Source organism: Nelusetta ayraudi, unplaced genomic scaffold (genome assembly GCF_046127955.1).
Source record: "Nelusetta ayraudi isolate G7.1 ecotype Tasmania unplaced genomic scaffold, CSIRO-AGI_Nayr_v1 ptg000050l, whole genome shotgun sequence".
Lineage (NCBI taxonomy): Eukaryota > Metazoa > Chordata > Actinopteri > Tetraodontiformes > Monacanthidae > Nelusetta > Nelusetta ayraudi.
Genome location: NW_027466100.1, coordinates 471,241 through 491,901, shown reverse-complemented (window position 1 = coordinate 491,901; position 20,661 = coordinate 471,241). Strand labels below are relative to the sequence as shown.

General features: G+C 45.5%; 3 protein-coding genes across 5 annotated transcripts in view; 2 read left to right on the top strand and 1 right to left on the bottom strand.

The window, feature by feature from the left end:
• Positions 1-5,958, top strand: part of LOC142895838 (semaphorin-3F-like) — a 48,092-nt gene extending 42,134 nt beyond the window's left edge. For all 3 annotated transcript variants that reach the window (XM_076037146.1, XM_076037147.1, XM_076037145.1), the window contains 9 exons: positions 568-637; positions 1,929-2,073; positions 2,244-2,466; positions 2,810-2,898; positions 3,090-3,131; positions 3,669-3,826; positions 3,969-4,036; positions 4,192-4,325; positions 4,563-5,958. In XM_076037146.1, coding sequence (XP_075893261.1) covers positions 568-637; positions 1,929-2,073; positions 2,244-2,466; positions 2,810-2,898; positions 3,090-3,131; positions 3,669-3,826; positions 3,969-4,036; positions 4,192-4,325; positions 4,563-4,991 — 1,358 coding nt within the window. In that variant the 3' untranslated portion in view covers positions 4,992-5,958. The remainder of the gene's footprint in view (positions 1-567; positions 638-1,928; positions 2,074-2,243; positions 2,467-2,809; positions 2,899-3,089; positions 3,132-3,668; positions 3,827-3,968; positions 4,037-4,191; positions 4,326-4,562) is intronic.
• Positions 5,959-9,301: 3,343 nt separating this feature from the next.
• gnat1 (guanine nucleotide binding protein (G protein), alpha transducing activity polypeptide 1) lies at positions 9,302-11,922 on the top strand. Its single transcript, XM_076037153.1, has 9 exons — positions 9,302-9,431; positions 10,186-10,228; positions 10,312-10,453; positions 10,538-10,695; positions 10,810-10,938; positions 11,018-11,147; positions 11,232-11,385; positions 11,500-11,716; positions 11,793-11,922. The coding sequence occupies exons 1-8, from the start codon at positions 9,326-9,328 to the stop codon at positions 11,688-11,690; spliced, it is 1,053 nt and encodes a 350-aa protein (XP_075893268.1). The 5' UTR covers positions 9,302-9,325; the 3' UTR covers positions 11,691-11,716; positions 11,793-11,922.
• A 601-nt stretch (positions 11,923-12,523) lies between these two features.
• edem1 (ER degradation enhancer, mannosidase alpha-like 1) lies at positions 12,524-20,200 on the bottom strand. The gene is made up of 12 exons (XM_076037148.1): positions 19,291-20,200; positions 18,654-18,726; positions 17,963-18,066; positions 17,243-17,414; positions 16,945-17,128; positions 16,670-16,844; positions 15,747-15,867; positions 15,483-15,653; positions 15,025-15,098; positions 14,847-14,943; positions 14,466-14,654; positions 12,524-14,319 (listed from the first exon to the last, which is right to left on the bottom strand). The coding sequence occupies exons 1-12, from the start codon at positions 19,761-19,763 to the stop codon at positions 14,230-14,232; spliced, it is 1,923 nt and encodes a 640-aa protein (XP_075893263.1). The 5' UTR covers positions 19,764-20,200; the 3' UTR covers positions 12,524-14,229.
• Between the last annotated feature and the right edge of the window lie 461 nt (positions 20,201-20,661).

Genomic DNA, 20,661 nt, shown 5'->3' with positions numbered 1-20,661 from the left:
TACGGTTTTTATCCTTAATGAAGATTATTGGTTGTGTTTCTGAAGTAAGATTTATTGCTGTGAACGATGTGACGCTGGGTCTTGTCACTGCATGTTGCAGACGTTTGATTTTTCCATCAGCCGCACTTGAAAAGTTTTCACGAGCACAAAGACGTTGGTTGTCTGGTGTGTGCGAAAATCAGTTCATTTTGAACAAAATTTGAGCCAAAGTGATGGGACAGAAGTGCTCAGAGTGAGTTGTCCACTAAGAAAATCCTGCACTGACATTTTTATGTTCTCATTTCTATGTGAAAATGTCGTCCACTTGAGATTAAACTGTTGGTGTGGCACCAGCGTCATTCCTCCAGCAGCAGCTGTCACTGTTTAAAACTCACAGCTGGACCTCCTCTTGGCCTTTTTCTGTGGTGGAGCAACTTGGAGCTGATTAACTGGGCAGGGTCGCATATTGGCAGAAGTACTGTTCAGTAATCAGGAACCATCTTTTCCCCCTTTTGCCTTTTGAGGTGTTGTCGCCTGTGTTGCGCGACGTGATGACTAAGTTCCCTAAATTCTGCCTCCGTCTCTCAGGGAACGTGTACATCCAGCCGACGCAGGACACAAAGAATCCTGTCATCTACGGCGTCTTCTCCGTATCCGGGTGAGTGACTGACAGCTGTCTCAGACTCCTTCTTTCAAGGTGTATTTTGGGTTTCCTCCTGCAGCGAGGCACTCGGCGTTCTCTAATGTGTGTGTGTGTGTGTGTGTGTGTGTGTGTGTGTGTGTGTGTGTGGCCCTGTCAGTTTTGCGACAGTTACAAAGAAGCAAACAGTGCAGTGTGGAGCTCAGCGGGGATACGCCCTCCTCCTCTGAGTGACACCAACTCAGTCTCCAGTTCCTGATAGGCCAGATTTGAAAACGAGCCGCCATAATGGGCGGAGCTACGTGGTGGCCAGTGGCGGCTGTAGGGATAATTCAACTAAAGGCCTGACACTTCTATATTGTCCTCCTTGAGGTGTAGCAACCGCAATTTGACAGCTAGCCAAACTCCATTCACAGAGACATGAGAGTCGGGATATAGCGTTGAAGCTCCTTTAACGCAGGCTCCAGTTGCATGATGATGTGCGCATGGAGGTTGGCTAGCTGTCAAATTGTGGTTGCGATATATATGGATTTTGTTCTTTTTGGAAATAAGGCAGTCCAAGAAGAAATTTTATGTAACACTCACTCTGACCCTAGGATAGTTGGAACAAACCCATACAAGTTTAGAATTAATATTAACATTGGTGAAGATTTGCTGTCTTCTAATTCATAGGAAAACATTTAATAAATACGAAAAAATGACTGTAGCAGGTTAAGTCATGTAGTCGTTTCAGTTATCTACTTATTGCCACCCCTGTATGAGTCGTGACCTCGCCCTGTGGCCTCCTCCCCCCAAGGAAAGTTTTTTCTGGCTCTGCCAGCGGCTGCCACAGCCGGAAGGAGAGGCGAGCCAAGCTACGATAAACATGTCCAGATTAATGCATATGAGAAACAAATACTGTTATTGTTAGCGTCTTCTTTTAGGCTCCGGCCGTGTTTAAACCCAAACTGATGAAAACACACGCGGCGCTAATGATAGAGGCCAATGACAGGAGTTACAAACACAGCACACCCACCTCACAGCAGCAGGAGCCTGAACGGAACGCTACGCTGCTGCTCTACTGCCCCCCCCCCCCCCTCTCTCTCACCAACGTACGTGGGTGTTTGTGTGTCAGTGTGTCACACGGCTCCGCTCGGCCCCGACCCTGGTGAGCCTGGAGCGCGTGTCGTGACTTGTCATGTGTAAAACGTGAGAAGGAGGTGGATTGTGCAAGCTAGCAAGCAAGGGATGAGCCATCAGAGCAATTATCCAGGCGAGGGCTCGATCTCAACACCTTCTCTCCTTCCCCCGCCTCCCTGCTCGACTCCAGGGCCGTGTTCAAAGGCTCGGCGGTGTGCGTCTACTCCATGGCCGACATCCGCATGGTCTTCAACGGGCCCTTCGCACACAAGGAGGGGCCCAACTACCAGTGGGTGGCATACACCGGGAAGATCCCCTACCCACGGCCTGGCACTGTGAGTGTGTCTGCGCTAGCTAAAATTATTTGTTATATTATTTTTTTATTTTTTTATTTTTTTTTAAAAACCCCTTTCTAAAACATGTATTTTAGTCCAAAATGTACGCAGAAATGACGCATTTGACTCAATGTGGGGTTTTTTTTTTCACGTCTTCTAATTTTCACCAGTGTCCGGGCGGCACGTTCACCCCAAACATGAAGTCCACCAAGGATTACCCAGACGAGGTGATCAACTTCATGAGAAACCACCCCACCATGTTCAACGTGGTTTACCCGGTGCACAAGCGCCCCCTAGTGGTCAGAACCAACGTGGACTATGAGTTCACCACCATCGCCGTGGATCAAGTGGCGGCGGCCGACGGCAACTACGAGGTGCTCTTCCTGGGCACAGGTTAGTGGTCGAAGTGAAAATGTGTCGTCTTACTATTATTATTTCTAAGGTTATTTTCATTTCTTCTCTTCTTGCTTTCATCGTTCTCATTCCGTGCACTATTGCCACGCCCGCATTAACTCCTGCACCTGCTTTTCTTCTTTTTCTTGTTGCCTCATCTACAGTCCACAGAGAAAAAAAAAACTAAGTCAAATTTCTTGTTTACATGTAGAGACTTGGCCAATGAATTTGTCTAGGCCTCTGATCACTGAGCTATTGTGTCAAAAATGAAAAGCTTTGAAGCAGATTGACGCTAAGGCTATGATAAAATGTCCGTGATTAAAAGATCCTGGTGTTTTTGCAGATCGAGGTACAGTCCAGAAAGTCATCGTCCTGCCCAGAGATGATTTGCAGACAGAGGAGCTGGTCTTAGAGGAAGTGGAGGTCTTTAAGGTCAGATCCAATTTCTTTGTTTTGGGTTGTTGTTGTTGTTGTTTTGTTTTTGTTTTTTGTTTTTTTTTGGGGGGGTTGCATTGTATCATAATGTGTGACTTTTTTTCAATGAATGTTTTAGGGGGTTTTTTTTGGACTGGCACATGATACCTTCTACTTTTTAAACTTGAAGTTGCTCTCTTTGCTGGCAGGTTCCCACTTCAATCACAACCATGAAGATTTCATCTAAAAGGGTGAGTTGCTTTGAGGTGTTGAGGACCAAATAGTTCAGTGAAACAGAAAGTTGATGGTGGCGGTCAAATGTAATTTAATGTGAGAAATATCATAATTAAAAAAAAAAAAAGATTCTATTAGTAATTCATTACTCCTACTGACTACTTTTTGTGAAGAGGGTAAAAAATGAAACTAAATTCTCGCATTGAACTGAATGTGTGGCAGGGAACATTACCTTACTGAAACTAGCAGTTTTAACCTGGACAGAACAGTGCATGTGCAGACGGGAGCATGTGGGTGATTGTTTGGACTAAAAGAAATTGCACTTGGACTGATTCTTAATACAATACACCGCAAATGCATTGGGACGTCCATAAACATTATCCATCATTGCATAGACACAGTGGCAGTCTGAGGAAATCCTCACTGCCAAATGGCTGCTGTTGAGAAACGATGAACAGATTGCTCTGCGGTGAAATAAACCTGCCACCCAGCACATGTACGTTATTATATCCAATCATTTCTATTTTCTGATCTTTGCCTCTGTTTCTTCATAGCAACAACTGTATGTGGGATCAGTGTCGGGCGTGACCCACCTGGCTCTCCACCGCTGTGACGTGTACGGAGAGGCGTGCGCTGACTGCTGTCTGGCCAGAGACCCGTACTGTGCCTGGGATGGCAAATCCTGCTCCAGATACTCCAACTCACAGAAGAGGTAATTATCAATCTACTAATAAATATATACAGTATATTATTACTTTTAACATAAATGTTTGACAAATTATTATTATTGTTTTTTTTTTTTTTTTAAGAGAAATACAATGACACATTTTTATTCGTTTTTATTTCTGTTTCAGGCGGAGCCGTCGGCAGGATGTGAAGTATGGCAACCCGATCCGACAGTGCAGAGGCTACAACTCCAACAGTGAGTGTCAATAACTTTGCATTGCCCTCATCTAGCACACACCCAAACCAAAGAAGAGTATATATCATATTTCCTTTGTGCTGTAGTGTGTGTATTTATTTGGGCCAGATATCGTGACTGCACACCACAATGTTATATGCCTCATGTTTCTCCAGCCAATAAGAACACTCTGGAGACAGTTCAGTACGGGGTGGAGGGCAGCACCACCTTCCTGGAGTGTCAGGCCAGGTCGCCTCACATGTCTCTCAAGTGGCATCTGCTCAAGGAAAACAGCGACAGGAGAAAAGAGGTGAGTAGATTTAAAAAAAAAAATGCTAACCAGAAATTCGGAATTTGGAGTGACTAAAAAATAGACAAAATTTAGACAGTGTGAAGTAAACTAACACAAGATCCACAAAGATTATCCAGAACAGCACATTTAGCCCTCTGTTTACTGCTTTCCCACAGTTTTGTTGTGGGAAGCCATTTGGCAGAAGAAGTCATGTGTACATCTATCCCTGTTAAGACTTTACGTTTGATCTTGCAGATCCGCTCAGAGGGCCGCATCCTGAAGACGGACCAGGGCCTCCTGATTCGCTCCCTGCAGTCGTCCGACAGTGGCATCTACCAGTGCACGTCCACGGAGAAGAACTTCAAGCACACGCTGGTCAAGCTGCAGCTGGTGGTCCTGTCCAGCCGCACCGTCAACAACGTGCTGGTGGAAACGGGCAGCCCGGCCCTCCCGCCGCTGCAGTCCAGCACCTGGACTCCCAGCGCCGGCCAGTACAAGGACCTCCTGACCATCCTCAGCCAACCCGAGATGGGCCTGATCAACCAGTACTGCCAGGATTACTGGCAGCTGGGCGAAGGCGGCCTCGGCGACGGCAAGGCCAAGACCTTGAAGGAGCTGAAGGAGCAGAAGAAGCCTCGCAACCGCCGGCATCACGACGAGGAGACGACCCCGGCCGAGACATGAGGAGGCGGATTTCCACACGGCCCCCTGAGCCCCGCCCTCGACCCCTCCAAACCCCATGTCTACCTTTTCACGACTCGCTGCAAAAAAAGAAAAAGAAACCTCGGTGTAGGCGGGAAAATGACTCCAGATAGAAAAAAAATCAAATGATCCGAACGGACACGACACACAACTGCAACCAAAAGCAGCGGTTCTGTACAACTGCTGGGGGGGACACACACACGCACACACACACACACACACACACACACACACACACAATATTTATTGTAGGTTGTAAAAAGTAATTCTTTGTACCTATCTAGAAAACATGTTTTCTTTTTGTGAATAGGTAAATCTGTGAAAATATTGTCGTCCTTATTATATTATTGTTAGTGTCATTGTTTATCACAATGTGTTATTATGTTGAGAATATCTTTATATTTGGTGTTTTTTTGAGAAAGCCCCGTCAGCGTGCTGGTGGACGGGGGAGCGTCTGCACGAGGACTTGGACCGAGGGACGCCGAGAGCGTTTAGAGACTGTGGAAGGCAACCCATCCCTCGACTGCAGGCAGTATTCAGTGTCTAAAGCTACAAGTGGAACCTCTCAAACTCTTCCCCTGACTCCGGAGACATTTTCTTTTTTTATCGGGCTGAATGACGGGGGAGCGGAGGGAAGGAGGCATTTTAATGGGACCTGACATGGATCGAACAAGGAAATGCACCCCCGGACTGCCGCTGTGACGTCGTATCAACGTTTTATTTTTTTGTTTGTTTTTTTGGTGGCCAGTAAAAAAAAAAAAAAAGAAAAACCTTCATCCCTTCACGTTGCGGTCCAGTCTGACCTCGGGTAACCATTTCACCCACCGCACGCAGTTCTTCCAAAAGTCAGTCGCCGCCGAGTGTTTTTGTTGTTGTTGGGTTTTTTTTTTTCCTTCCTCTGTGAATATCTCATCTTACCGTCGTGTCCTCGACAAAGGCAGTGGTTGGGCAGAGGGTGGGATGATGGCGTTGTGTGGGGGTGCAGGTGAAAGGGTCACCTAACGACACAAATTTAAGAAGAAAAAAAAAACATTGCCTCATTTTTTTCTCCTTTTCGAGATTAGAAATTCCAGCAGGCAGCTACAACACAGAGTTTGTGATCGTTTGTGATGAATATTAAATATTTAGAGATAATGAAAAAAAAAAAAAAGCACCTTCTGTTGCCAAACTAGTCATCCTAATAAACGGCGAACGAGCCACCTTTATCCGTGGCCAACTAGACAGTATTCCGATTTTCAGCTCTTTCAGCGTGGACTCCACATCCAAAAAGTTGGAGGAGTGCAATCTGCACCTCCACTGGATCCCACCAAACTGCGCTGAGCCCCAGCGACCCGATTGACGGGCCGCTGCGGCAGGATTTTCACGGCTGCTTTTGTTTTGTTTTGTTTCGTTTCGTTTCGCCAGCCCAGTTCTGTGCCCTCCGGCCGCCCGTGTGTGCCGCCGCCGCCGCGGAATAAAATTGTTCTCACTGCAGTCAGAAAAATAAGCATCGTGAACAGAACCACTAAGACGTGCAGATCAACCACCAGAGCTGAAGAGAAAAGCGTGTACCTAATCTGTGTACCTAATAGTCTTCAGCGGTTGGCTTTTTTTTTTTTTTTTTTCTTGTGCATGGCATGTACAGTGTATGTATATGGTATTTGTCTAAAATGGTACGTTGCTGTGGATGTCAGTGAATGTCTTTCTTGTCGTGGGAATATGGAAGGGCTGATAGCAAGGAGGACGTGCTTCAAACCTGGTGGAAGCACAGAAGGGTCAGATAGTGATTTTTACTCATTTTCTTTTCTTTTCTTTTCTATTCCCTCTTTCCCTTTCTTCCTCTTTATTTTCCTCCCCCCCTTTTTAATTCCCTCTCATTCTTTCCTTCTTTCTTTCTTTCTTTCTTCCTCCCTACCTTTCTTTCGCTCTGCTCCTCAGAAAAAAAAAAATCCTTCATTTTATCCTGTTTTGCTTTTTTTGTCGGGCGAACTTTGCTCTGGGTCATGACGATATATGTATGATATAATGCACAATTTATGTTACTGCAATGACTTGTAAAAGAATATTATCTTTTCTCTTTCCCATCAATGTTGCTGACTAATAAATTAAAGCTCTATATTTTATAATAACAAAGGTTTGCTTCTCTTTGATAAACGGTTAGCTTGTAAAGACAAGGTGGCGGCAAAGCAGTGTGAAATCATCTGCGACAAGAAAATATTTTGCCCTGAAGCATCACTTCACTGCTTCATACGGAAGTGGATTAGGGCCACAAAAAGAGAAAAAATTCAGATTGAAAAAAAAAAAAAGGTTTCCAATTTGAGAATAAAGTTGAATTTTCAAGATTAAAGTTGAAATTTTGAGAATAAAGTTGACGTAAAAAAGAGAAAATTTCGTGAACGTGAAGTAAGTCAAAATGTTGCGAATAAAGTCGAAAGGCTCTGTTGTTGTTGTTTTTTGCTTTGCTATTTTAAGCTTCAGCTTTTTTTGACGATTGCATTTACTACAGGGTAGTTTATATGTTGACAGTGGTAACGTCGTAATTAGGGATGGAGACCCAGCGATAGACCAGCTCCTTCATAGGCAACACGGTTGTGCATTGGTTAGTGCTGTCACCTCACAGCAAGAAAGTCGTAGGTTCGAACCCGGGCCTTTCTGTGCGGAGTTTGCATGCTCTGCATGTGTGTGCGTAAATCAGTCCAAAAACATGCTAAACTCTAAATTGCCCAGAGGTGTGTGTTTGTGTGTGAATGGTTGTCTTTCTATGTGGCCCTCCAGGGTGTCACCCTGCCTTCGCCCCATGACAACTGAGATAGGCTAGCAGACCCCGCAACCCTGAGTGCAGGAAGAAGCGGACATAGAAAATGGATAGATGTTTATTTCTAGTCAGCCTTTGTCCGACAAAATGCTACAATACTCATCAAATTTGGAAAGCAGGTTAGAACTGGCGCAAAATCTCAGAAAATGGGAGAGAAAATAGCTTTAAAATCGGCTCTATAACGCCCCCTACATACAGCCCGAAACACTAATATGGCCCTAACTGCCACTAGGAAGGTCGTAAAGACAAAAAAAACCATGCGTTAGTCTCATCAAGACCTACATTTCATACACTCTGACCTCTGAAAAAATGTTAAATATTATGTACAATGTTCTTGTGTTCGAAAAAACAAAAAAAACAAAAACAACACTCTTTAAAACCGCAAAGGTCCCAAACCATAGGTGTAAGTGGCTTTACATTTTGTACAAGACAGACAAGTCCTTGATGATTTAAAAGTGGTTTTAAATGACACCGTGTGTGTGTGTGTTTGTGTGCGTGCGTGCGTGCGTGTGTCTGTGTGTGTTTACTCTATAAAATGTAAAAAAAATAAAATAAAATAAAATAAAAAATAGTTGTAATAATAATTTTAGAAACTTTTCCTTTACCCTATCATGGTGACACTTTTATCCCACAATGATCCAGCAACACTTAACCCCAGGCAATAATAATACTAAACAATAACAACACTAAAAGCAAAGTTTTTTTGGCCACTAAACTTTCTGCATGTTAAAAGTCACCGTCTGTGTTGGGAGGCCGTGGAAGAGGACGACTTCCACACAAAGTTGGTATACATTATTGAAAGTAACTAGATTAGTATCCTTAACAAGCTTCAGATTAAGGTCAGTAAGATGTGTCATGGGAGAGTGCAAAGCTCTTTAAGCACTTCAGAGCTCACCCCTCAGTCTCAACATATCCCAGTAGAAATATTAAAATAGCTGTCAACCTCTGCTGATGAGCATGGAAGAGGTTTCCTGCTTCCATCCACTTCCTGCGATGTTCACTGTCAACAAAGTAGACCAAAACATATCGCTTTTATTTATTGTTCAAGTCCTTTGCCCTCCTGATTAGTAGTAGCATTAAATTTCCCACTACTGAGACGACTTCTAACCCAATTTCCCATATAGTCATCGTCTCTCCGAATCGTCTATGTTTGCTGTTCCACTTCTGAAGGCGCCGTCCAGAGATAAGCGCTTGAGCCGATGTTCATCTTCCGCTGAGGCAGCAAAGTCCGCCTAAATGTTAGATCACTCCTACATCTCCTTGCACCTTCCACTCTGCCCTAAACATCCCTGTCCTTGCTGCCTATTGGCTCTGGTCGGTCAGGTGGGCAACGGATGCCCAAAATCCTCTTCTAAGACAGGAAAACGCCCCCACCGCTATCCAGTGTGCTGATCCATCAGCCGCGCACTTGACGCCACCGGTGGGAAAGTGGGAGACCTACTGTGAGACCAACTTCTAGCTTCTTTTTTCTTTGCCACTTGGGTGCCGAGCAGAGGGGTCTCGAGCCGAGAACAGTAGGAGGATGGGGGCTGGAGCAAGCGCAGAGGAAAAACGCTCCAGGGAGCTGGAGAAGAAGCTGAAGGAGGACGCTGACATAGATGCGAGGACTGTGAAGCTGCTGCTGCTAGGTAAACACAGCCGAGGTGGTTGCAATGATGGGGGGGGAACTCGTAGTGGTTCAAGGGCCCCATAAGGACCCATGGCGAGGCCTTTGGAAGAAATAATATTCAACATCATCCATTGATGGCCAATAACTGGGGGGGCTGCTTTTGTTCAGGCTGGGTAGGGTAGGAAAAGTTAATATTTGATAGATTTGTAAGGTATAAACACACAAGGATGTAATTGAATACCGTTTTTATGCTCTGCACGACCATCAAGGACTATTGACAACGAATCCCTGTCACAAAGTGAATCTAATTAAAGCTTAATTAATGTCCTGTGTCATTGGAACCCAGAGACACTTTGGTAATCACTTAAAGCAATCCCTGGTTAATCCTGCAACACACGGAGAGCTTAAGCCTGAAGGACACACACACCCTCCTACCAACACCAGGGCCCGAGGCTATTAAAATAGACTGGGCTGGAATTAATTGGTCACGATGATGATTGAGATTTCAGATAATGCAGATTGGAAATTATTAATATGTGTTACGAATGTGCGTAACAAATATTTCCGGTTCACACTCCTCCAAATGCCGTCGCAACAGTTTAGGTCATGGGGTTTTCCCCCATGATATCCACCTTGGGGAAAAAAAGTACCACTCACAGAGTTCATCTTTTCAATGTCAACCGAAGGAAGTAAAAGGACAAAAAAAGCACATTTCACAAACATTACGTGACAGAAATATCTTATCTTTTGTTTTTCTTTTCCGTCTGAAACAGGCGCTGGAGAGTCGGGGAAAAGCACCATCGTCAAACAGATGAAGTGAGAACATTCTTATTACAAATGCAAATGCCACGCCACTTCATTTTCCATGTCAGACACTAACTGTGCTCGCTCCCTGTTAGAATTATCCACAAAGACGGTTACTCGCTCGAAGAATGCTTGGAGTTCATCACCATCATCTACAGCAACACCCTGCAGTCCATGATGGCCATCGTCAAGGCCATGGGCACACTAAGTATCGGCTTCGGTCACACTGATCAGCAGGTACAGACCGGCTGGGAAAGCAGACAGAAGTGCTTTTTATTAGCGGACTGGTTCCAACCTGGCAGCTTTGTTTTCCCTCTGCAGGATGACGCAAGGAAACTCATGCATCTCGCAGACACCATCGAGGAAGGCACCATGCCCAAGGAGCTGTCCGATATCATCCTGCGCCTGTGGAAGGACTCTGGGATACAGGCGTGCTTCGACAGGGCCTCCGAGTATCAACTCAACGACTCAGCTGGATAGTAAGCAGCCGCTCTCGGGTTAAAGAAAAAAAAAGTATCAGCAAGCTCTGCTTCAGGGTTCAATCATGGCTGTGGTGTTGTTTTTTTTGTTTTTTTGTTTTTTTTTTACTTCAGCTACCTGAGTGACCTGGAGCGACTGGTCCAGCCGGGCTACGTGCCCACCGAGCAGGACGTGCTGCGATCAAGAGTGAAGACCACCGGTATCATCGAGACCCAGTTCTCCTTCAAAGATCTCCACTTCAGGTAAAAGACTCGGCCCGCGTGCCGGAGCGCATGCAATCCCGGCAGAGGTCAACCAGCTCACGTCCCCCTCCGCACGCAGGATGTTCGACGTGGGCGGCCAGAGGTCCGAGAGGAAGAAGTGGATCCACTGTTTCGAAGGCGTGACCTGCATCATCTTCATTGCCGCCCTGAGCGCCTTCGACATGGTGCTGGTGGAGGACGACGAAGTGGTACGCTGGCGCTTTTGTTCTCTCTGACTCGCCATTTTACCCTCTTCAAAAACCCAAAACCTTTTTTTATTTTTTATTTTACAGAATCGTATGCACGAAAGTCTGCACTTGTTCAACAGCATCTGCAACCACCGCTACTTCGCCGCCACCTCCATCGTGCTCTTCCTCAACAAGAAGGACGTGTTCGTGGAGAAGATCAAGAAGGCTCACCTGAGCATGTGCTTCCCAGATTACGACGGTAATCTCGTCGAGAGAGAACGCGCGCAAACCCCGTTTCGGAACGGGATTTTCTCAAGTGACAGACTCACGGAAACGTGTCCCCCCCTTTCCCTTTGCTCATTTCCCCATGAAGGCCCCAACACTTACGAGGATGCCGGTAACTACATCAAGGTGCAGTTCCTGGACCTCAACATGCGCAGAGACATCAAGGAGATCTACTCCCACATGACCTGCGCCACAGACACGGAGAACGTCAAGTTTGTGTTTGATGCCGTGACCGACATCATCATCAAAGAAAACCTGAAAGATTGCGGACTCTTCTAAGAGCCGCGCTGAGGCAGCGGGTGAAAGTGAGTCAAGTGCTTTGCACTGCTTTGGTTGTAATGCAAGCCTGACTGAACAGTGTGACCTTTTTCTTCTCCGTAGGTTGGCGTGTCTGACTGCAAATTCCTTCTCAATTCAAAAGCGATGAAGAGTGAAGGTCTGCTGTCCCCTCAAATAGCCAACCATTAAGCTGAAGAACATTTAAAACCATCAATTTGAGATTTCAGATCGGAAGACTTGAGCTATAGCTTTGACCGAAGACAGTTTCAGAAGGCTTGGGGTCATTTTTTTCGTTTTCAAATTCACTATAGTCAAGCTCATCAGGACTTTGAACTGTCTTCGGAGGCTCCGCATATCAAAAGTTTGTCAAGACAAAGTTTTGTCCAACATGTGCTCATGTAAATAGGTCACATCATCCCAAACTAGCGCCTCCTGCCACCTGCACTTCAATATGACTCACATGCATTGAAAGAAATGGCTTCTAGAAGTATGTACATGTTGAGGCAATCCACCACCCCCTCTCCAAAAAAATAAGTATTAGAAAACTTTTGCATTAGCTGAAGGATCGGTGTGTGTATATAACTCAATCTTTTCTAATGGTTAGTTCACGTTGACGCCACATGGATGTCTATGACCGCTTAGGGGCAACGACCTTCAATCAAAAAAGTCCTTGTTAAAAAAAAAAAAAAAAAAAGACAAATGCTCTGAAGGCAACGATCCTTTACAGAAACCAGTCACTGTAAACCTCCACCAAACCTATTAAAGCTTCAGTAGGTAAATGAGCAGTTTTACATGTTGTTTTCTCACAAATAAAAACTGACACAAAGCACCACTTTGCTCAGAGTCCGTCATTTATTCGTTTCACAGACCTTTCAAGTCTCTTTTGTAGGAAATGTGAATCCAACTATGTTAATACCCAATTCCGTTTAATCGCTTTAAGACATAATCTACTTGATCACAGACGGTAAACTGTTAATATCATCATGTAACAGGTTTTTACTTCTGTGTAAGATACTCTCTGCATGTATTTGGCTTTGGGAAACAGGTGTTCTGGAAGTCTTTGTGCTGAACAATGTTTGCCAGTGGCACCAAAAATATTAAAAAGAAAGAATAGCGTTTAAGACAATAGCTTCACTTTATTTTGGGAAGAAAAGATGAAAGTGACTGTGTATAATTGTTGAATTATCAGGCAACTGTCACCTGGATAGGGAAAACTCTAAAACCCAAAGATCACAATGTGATTTTTTTTTTTCTCAAACAAATAACAACTATGACTTGTGTCTGAGCATCAGTCCTGCAGGAGCAGCCAAATGTAATGAGAAATGCCACAGCTCCGGCGCAGCTGAGATAACTGTCTCCCAAAGCCAAAGAAGAGGACAAAAACTCCAGCCATGAAGACTAAAGATCAGACGGTTTGGTCACAAATAAACCATTCTTAAAAAAAAAAAAGAAAAAAAAAGATCTAGCTAGAATGTCACAGTAGAGGGATAATCATCCTTGTTTTGTCTGTGCTTCAGTGCAGTTATTCTTTGATCTCAGATGGCTAGGCTAGGTTGCAGCACTTCATATAAATACCAAAGAGCACCTGCAGGCATCGCAGGTGACATTAAAACCAAGTTTTTCTTTCAATACGAGCAACAATTGATTTGTTTGTCTTTAAAACCCTGAGATCTCGCCACATAATTGAGAAAATGACAACGTGCAATCGGAAGAAACGCAAACAGAGGAGAGCGGCCGTGTACTGTAAACAATTGGTACCTGTGCACAGACAGTTGGACAGAAAATATGTGGGAAAAAAGCAAAATCAAAATGTTCTCATTCATTAACGTTTTCTGCAATGCATGTTATGGCTTATTATTTCACATCTAAAAAAAAAAACAAAAAAAAAAACACAATTTGACACTGAACTGATCTAAATGGTGTTAAATTGTGCAGACAGCTGGAATGAAATCGAACATCAACCGGCGGCTCTCCACAGTGATATGCACGAACGATGCTCTGTATTGCACCCGGAGGAAGAGAAATGGCGAAGGCACATTGCGACGTCAACATCAGTGAACGTGAAGCCCTTAGTAGCACTGCTGTGTGGACTGCTGGAAGGCACTAATCATCATGTTCCGAGTCCTCCTGTCAGGCATGCACGCATCCGACGCACGCCGTCGTGTACGTGCTGCAAGGTGGCACTTCGCTCGCAAACGCAACGTTACGATACACAGCTCAGCTGCGATCTCAAATACGCATTCACACACAAAATACGCCCGTTCACATGCCTCATTGAATTACAAATACCTATTTTTTATTTTTTTTTTTCTACTCACACCGTCTTCTCAGGATGCTCAGTTTGGAATTAAGGCTGCTCCTCTTGCACTGCAACCCGCTGACCTTCTCAACGACCCCAGGTTTGCTTTAGTGTTTGTTTCCTGAGCAACAAGTATCTCAATCAGGAGCGGCTCCCCTTCAACCTGACCGCACGTGGACCTGAAGGCGGCGAGGACGAAGCCGTGCTCGTACCAAAGTCCCCACGGGGCCGTCCTCAGGTCTAGGAGAGGCCCACCATGTGATCTATCTGCCGCATGTAGACGCTCTTCAAAGGCAGCGCGAAGCGTCGCTCCACCGGGATCCTGCTGCACTGTTGAGGGGGATGAAAGGCGAGACGCAAAGTGTCAAAAACACCGTGCGAGGCGCTTGGTTTGGTGGCGAAAGAGAGAGAGAGAGAGAGAGAGAAAGAGAGAGAGAGAGAGAGAGAGAGAGAGAGAGAGAGACGCCAGGACGTACGTTGGTGAAGTTGCTGTGCGGCTGCTGTCCTTCTGCCTCCTCTCGTTCCATCAGCAGTCCGTCCTCGCAGGGGAAGACGTCGCTCCACTGCTTCTCCCTGAAGCGCTTGTCTATAGGCACAACGTGACCCTCCGTGGTGAAGATGTACTTGTTGTCCGACTTGTGAAGCGGATTGTCCTCATCGAACAGCTGCAATTCAGAAAAAACAGAAAGTCAGTTTTTCCTTAATACAGCACCTTTTGCAGATATTAAGTCACTTAAGTGCTTGCACAAGTGCTTTTACATTAGCGGCAAAGTCAGCTTCAGCAGGTGCAATGATGACGGCCTGCGTAATTAAAAGACGTTTATATTGCAGGGTCTTAGCGGTAAGAGAGCATTTACCAGGTAGAGGTATTTGCACGTCTCGCTGAGGAAGAAACTCTCCATGCGATCCTCTTTGGACTTGTCCACCACATGGTGGAGTGTGGCGTAACCACACCTGCAAACAGCACAAAGTCGCCTGTCAACACACGCGCACACACAAGAACCTCACCGACAAAATAAACCACAAGATCCTCACCTGACTTTGGCATTTTTCTCAATGCTCTGAAGAATATCCATTCCCACGTGCAGATAAAACGGATTTTTGGTTGCCTGCAGAAAAACAAAGTCGATAATAATAATAATGATCAGAACCTGAAATCAATCACAGTGAAAACACGGATCACACACAAGCTCAGATCCGGCGAGTGAAATCACGGCTCTGCCCTGCACAATTTATATAGGGTTAGCCTAATGTTGCCTTCACCATCGGATTAGTATCAATTTGTAGTTGACATACTTGTGCTGTCCTAGTTGCAAACATTGACTGTATACAATGAAGGACGAAGGTTCCAGTTTCAAAATAGAGCAAAAGTGGTAAAAACCTGTATTCTATTGATTAGCATTCCACTCTAGTACTTTCAAAGCAGAACAGTGAGGAGCAATGGCAGCATTCTTGCAGTAAAAACTGGAAGAGGGTTTGGAGACAGGAGCTACCTGGTAGAGAAGATACGTGGACTCCACCAGCTCTGGTCTCAGGGGGTAGAAGAGCACATCGGGGGCCTGCAGCTGCCAGTTGTACCTCTCTGGCAGCGCCCCGAAGCGCTTCCAGATGGCATAGTAGAAGGCGTGGAGGCAGATGGCGTTATCTACGTCTCCGTTCAGCACCTAGTAGCACAGCAACACAAGAAACACGACTGTTTGGCTGAGCCCCGAGGCTACAAACCTCTGTTGTATCTTCCAGGGAGTGAGTCATCTGACCTGCAGCCCTGGGAAGAAGGCCTGCAGGGAGTCGATCCAGGTGTTCATGATCTCGCCGCTGCACATGTTCACGTTCACGTAGAGGGGCGGGTCGCCCTCTCCCTCGTTGCACAACTCCCTCCTGAGAGACGGAGACAGGGAGGCCGTCGCTCAGGATTCATTTCAATGAAGTTGCCCACAATCGGCTTTTTACGACTTCTGCATTAATGGGTCAATAGCGCATGCGGAGGAGCACTGTCACGTTGTATCGCGCCTCTGTAACTCACATGATCTATTGCCAATCAGAACTATCCTGGATAATGTCACTTACAGACAATCAGAACGAGCTGCAGTACCTCAAGTGGCCACTGGAGAGAAAAAAAATCGGCCCGCCGCAATATTGCCAGTCCGGTATCCAGTTTTTACAATATCTCCATGAGCCGAACGTGGCCATTCAAGTCAGTGTGCAGGTCCACACCAGGCGCAGCGCGGGCACGTTTCAGAAGCGCCCCAGAAGCGTTAAAAACGCGGCGTCCTGGCAAAGAACACCGCTGTCTATTTTTTGACGCTTCACGTATCGCTACTGTGCATCCGGTAGACTTTCATCATAATACGCAATGTGCTGGATTTTCTTTTTCTATGTGCTGGATTTTACAGTGAAACGTAACAGTGATGCATCGGCTTCGACGCTGTTCAGTTCGGCCGTCAGATGCTAAAGCACTTTAAATCTGAAACTATGATGAACAAAATCCACGTATACTTCAAACCTGCATTTTGTATGATACCAGCAGCTCGGTTTATTATTGTTTTTCTTTTTTACACACAGCGATATTTGGGGACACAGTTGGGACGGTCAAAAGAGTTCTGTTTCACTGTTGTTTTCGTTAAATCTTCTTTAAATTCTTGCGTGAACCGATCGAGCCGCTGCACGTTTGGGGACTCACCCTCTCCTCATGTGATTCTGAATGCTCCTATAAGCCGCTTGGAACATCTTGTAGTCCTCCTTCTCACCGAAGAGGATGTACGACTTGAGCAGGTACTCGTAGAAAGAGTCCATGCCAGCACCCAGACCGCTCTGCTTGCCAACCCACTGGCCTGTTTGGATGTTCACTACGTTCCCTGTAGAATTTCACAGAGAGAAACGCTTGTAACGTCCTGTCTCACATCCGACTCGTTGCCTGAGCTGCGCTGCAACGCCGGCATGAGAAGCTGCACGTACCCAACAGGCCCGTTTCGTTGTTCCTCAGGCTCCACAGGGCTCGAACAGCTCGTCTGGCCACCCACTCGAAGGTGGAGTCGCCGATCAGGCGGCTCAAAATCCCAAACTCCACCAGCAGGGAGCCTGCACCTGCCGTGCAAGTTTCTCTGATGCAATCAGCAGGAACCCCCGTTTTCAGGTTCACCTGGAGTTCAGATAAAAGATAAAAGACAAAAGATGAGAGATGAGAGATGAGACGTGCCTACGTTAGAAGTTTAATCCGTACGCCTTACTTTACTGTGCAAAGCGTGCTACTCACCCTCGGGTGAGGAATGCCAGTGTGTGTGTTCTCGAAGGCTGGTAGTAAGCGGACGGCCAAGTCGTGGGCCAAGTGGAGCAGCTCGTTATCGTAACCTTCAAAGCCCACCTTCCCAAAAGGATGCTTCGGGTCCGTCAGCAGGATGTGAGACGAGATGAGGCTGCCAAGGATTCTTTCAAGGAAAGGAGAGTTTGGCATCAGGATTGAACAGACAGATGCAGAAGCGTGCCAATGTCTCATGCTTTTGTTCCAAAGACCATATGAAAGGGATTTGTGTTGTTGCTTCTATAAAAGGCTGACCAGGCCTGGTTTTAGTAGTTATCATGATCACAATGAAAATTCTGACTATTAAAAGCTTTGGCAACGACTGAATGCGGACATGAAAAAGGAGAGTTGGCCGTTGACATGAAGCACAGAGGACAAACTGGAACTGCAACTGATTTAGTTTATGGTCTGATCTGTTTGCTTTTTTTATTACATACTTTATTTCAGGAAGTGAACAAAATTAACAAAGGCAGAAATTAAAAGTGCCCGGGCAGAGTCCGGCAATAATACGGTATAATAGAAGAATGTAACGCAGATAAGTCGTTCTCAGACTTCAGAAACACTGTTGGAGCAGTTAGTTGTTATTGAATATGAATGTTAAAAGGTACAGATCACAAACTGAGCTTGTCATGTACTGTTTGCATAGGACCAAGACAGCAACACCAACATTGGTACCTGATGTTCGCCTCAAACACCTGCACAGTGGAGTTCTTGTCAAAAGATACTGTATCTATAACCAGCTTGACAGCTCTCTGGAATTCGGTCACGTTGCCAAGCACCTGTCAAGAACATACACTTTATGATGTGACCACAATATCAACTGCAGAAACAACTCCGTTTGCTTTCATGGAGGGTACAGGGGGTGTTGCAGGTGCTAAGTTCAACGCTATTTTTAACCAATGAAGACCAACTTTTTTTTTGACACAGATTTTAAGAAACAGATCATTTGAGAATTTCAGCCTGGTGAGGGCATTTAGTGCAATCAATAATAGGCACAAAGGTAATTTGGTGTCCCCGACACCTCTTATACACCACACCATACTGGGCCATGCATCTTCCTGAACACGAAGCAGAGGAAAACAACATACACTCTTCAAGTGGATGGGCTTGTTCATAGAGAAAGGAACATTAGAATATTCTACAAAGCTCACATTAAGAAGTGCATAGCAGAAAAAAAAGGAACTTAAAAAAAAAGAAAAGACTGCGACAAAAAGAAGAACATAATGTGTTGGAAGAACTCTCTTAACTGCACATTCTAGTACAACACTTGACCAACTGTCACTCTGTACTGCAGTCAAGTAGTTACAAATGTGGATATTCTTTCCTTGAATAACGTTAAGGTTGTATGAGTTTCAGTGTGACTTACCAGAAGGGTGTCTAACGTGTCGATCAGTGTCAGAGAATAGTTGCCCAAGACGTCATTGATGTTGATGTTTGACCTGAAGGGAAAACAAGAAAAAGAGTAATAATCAGCTAAAGGGGGGGTTTCCCTCTTCAATTTTAAAAAATAAAATAAAAATAAGGTTGTTTTATTTTAACTAATTGTTTCAGTTAAATAATGTGTCAGATTAGACCAGTTAAAAAATACAGACGATCTTCACCATGTGTGTGAAAGTATTTCTGGTATTTGCATTAATACAGTAGAATTTAGCATATCTTCAGAGTTAAGAGTTAAAAAAAAAAAAAAAAAAAAAAGAAGAAGAAGAAGAAGAAGAAGAAGAAGAAGAAGAAGAAGAAGAAGAAGAAGAAGAAGAAGAGGTCATTTGTGATCTTCAAATGGGATTAAAGTGGAGCACTAGAGGCACCCAAGAATCCTCTCCCTCGGGACATTAGCACCCATTGCTTTGTTCACAGTTTGTACTGACTACTCGAAGACTTGAACACTGGCCAGTAGATTCAGCAGCAGCAGGAGTCAGCGTGACTGTATATTTGCCTGTACTCGAAACGGCCCAGTTGATGCTTCACAGTTAGAATCTTAACAGTCACGGACGAGATGGACTTACGGGTTCAGAACGTCTGGTCCCCTCCCCACACAGTCAATGGGATTCAGCTCATCTTCTGGAAAGGCGTATTTCATGTAATTGTCATAGCCGAAATAGAACATGTCTTTGGCCATGCCCTTCATTTTTGCCTTTAAGGAGTCCGGGAAGGTGCTGTATCTCCGGACGTACTCGTCCTTGTTGCCATCGAAGAAACTCAGGTAGGACCGCCTGAGCGACTCCTCTCCCACCGGGGGGCAGGTGCTCGTCGACTCGTCGTCATACTTCTGCTCGTGTACTTGCTGTGACCAGGACTTGCCCCCCTGCTCAATCACTCTTCCCTCCCGGAACAACAAGTCCAATTTGCGCAAACTGAAACTGAGGGGGAAGTTGAATCCCCAGCTAACGTTGGTTCCGAGTCCGAAGGCTAACCACAGAACACAGCTGAGGGACAGTCTCAGGACGACCAGACCAACTACGAGTGACCTCCATTGCATCTTTGATCCGTGACGAACTTAAAACGCATCATTTAAGTTCGCACACGGGCGACAGGTGAGACTGAAAATCCTTCCAAAGCCAGACTACAACCGGAGAGGCAGGAGTGATTCAGCCTGACAGGCTTCCTGTCAACAGACCCGCCTCCTCGGGATGCTCAGCGGCGATTGGTTCCTTCGTGGCACGGTACGGGAAAAAGCAAAGGGCGCTGGAACTCTGATTGGCTACTGAGTCGTCGATCTCCTCGGCGTATTACTTACGTGTCATACCTTAACTTCTGCGCCAATAGATAACGGACACAAGAAGATAGATTCGCACGCCTTCAAACCCACGGCGTCTTAGCTTCCTGGCTTATCCGGCTAGGTTTCAAGTTCGAAAGTCTATCAATGAGACTACTTCTTGAATATAATTCCCTTCATTTAGTAACAACAAAAATGGAAAAGCATATACAGTATGTGTGGCCGGCGCGCTGTTCCTCGCTCCTCCCAACGCAGCGCCCAAGTTCTCGATTTCACTATTTGCGGTACGGTGCCCCGCACCTTTTACATACCGGACTAGTCTCACCTGACCAGTTTTTTTGTTTTGTTTTTTTCCGGTTCTATTTCCTGCGGCGGCGGCTGCGGCTGCGGCTTCGCGCGACGTTGCGTGACAAGAGTCGGTGCAGCAGGTGCGAAGGACCTCTGCTACTTTACTGTGGCTGTGAATGCACCGTAGCGCTGGTTGTCAGTTTCCTATTGTAGGATGTGTTTTGCCTTTGTCGCCGTGTTTGAACTTCCTCGCTGTTCCTTGTTTTTGCGATGCTCGGGTTTTATTGCTTTTTTCTGCATTTGATAGCGCTGCGCGCGGAGGCTTTGTTTGTTTTCATCATTTTGCAAATTTTCTGATGCGTCCCCCTGATTA

Coding starts and splice junctions, on each gene's coding strand:
- gnat1 (XM_076037153.1), top strand. CDS start 9,326: ATGGGGGCTGGAGCAAGCGCAGAGGAAAAACGCTCCAGGGAGCTGGAG. Junction 9,432..10,185: donor TGTGAAGCTGCTGCTGCTAG/GTAAACACAGCC, acceptor CGTCTGAAACAG/GCGCTGGAGAGTCGGGGAAA. Junction 10,229..10,311: donor ACCATCGTCAAACAGATGAA/GTGAGAACATTC, acceptor GCTCCCTGTTAG/AATTATCCACAAAGACGGTT.
- edem1 (XM_076037148.1), bottom strand. CDS start 19,763: ATGCAATGGAGGTCACTCGTAGTTGGTCTGGTCGTCCTGAGACTGTCC. Junction 17,415..17,962: donor GTGTTTGAGGCGAACATCAG/GTACCAATGTTG, acceptor TTTCCTTGAAAG/AATCCTTGGCAGCCTCATCT. Junction 17,129..17,242: donor CTGGCATTCCTCACCCGAGG/GTGAGTAGCACG, acceptor TCTGAACTCCAG/GTGAACCTGAAAACGGGGGT.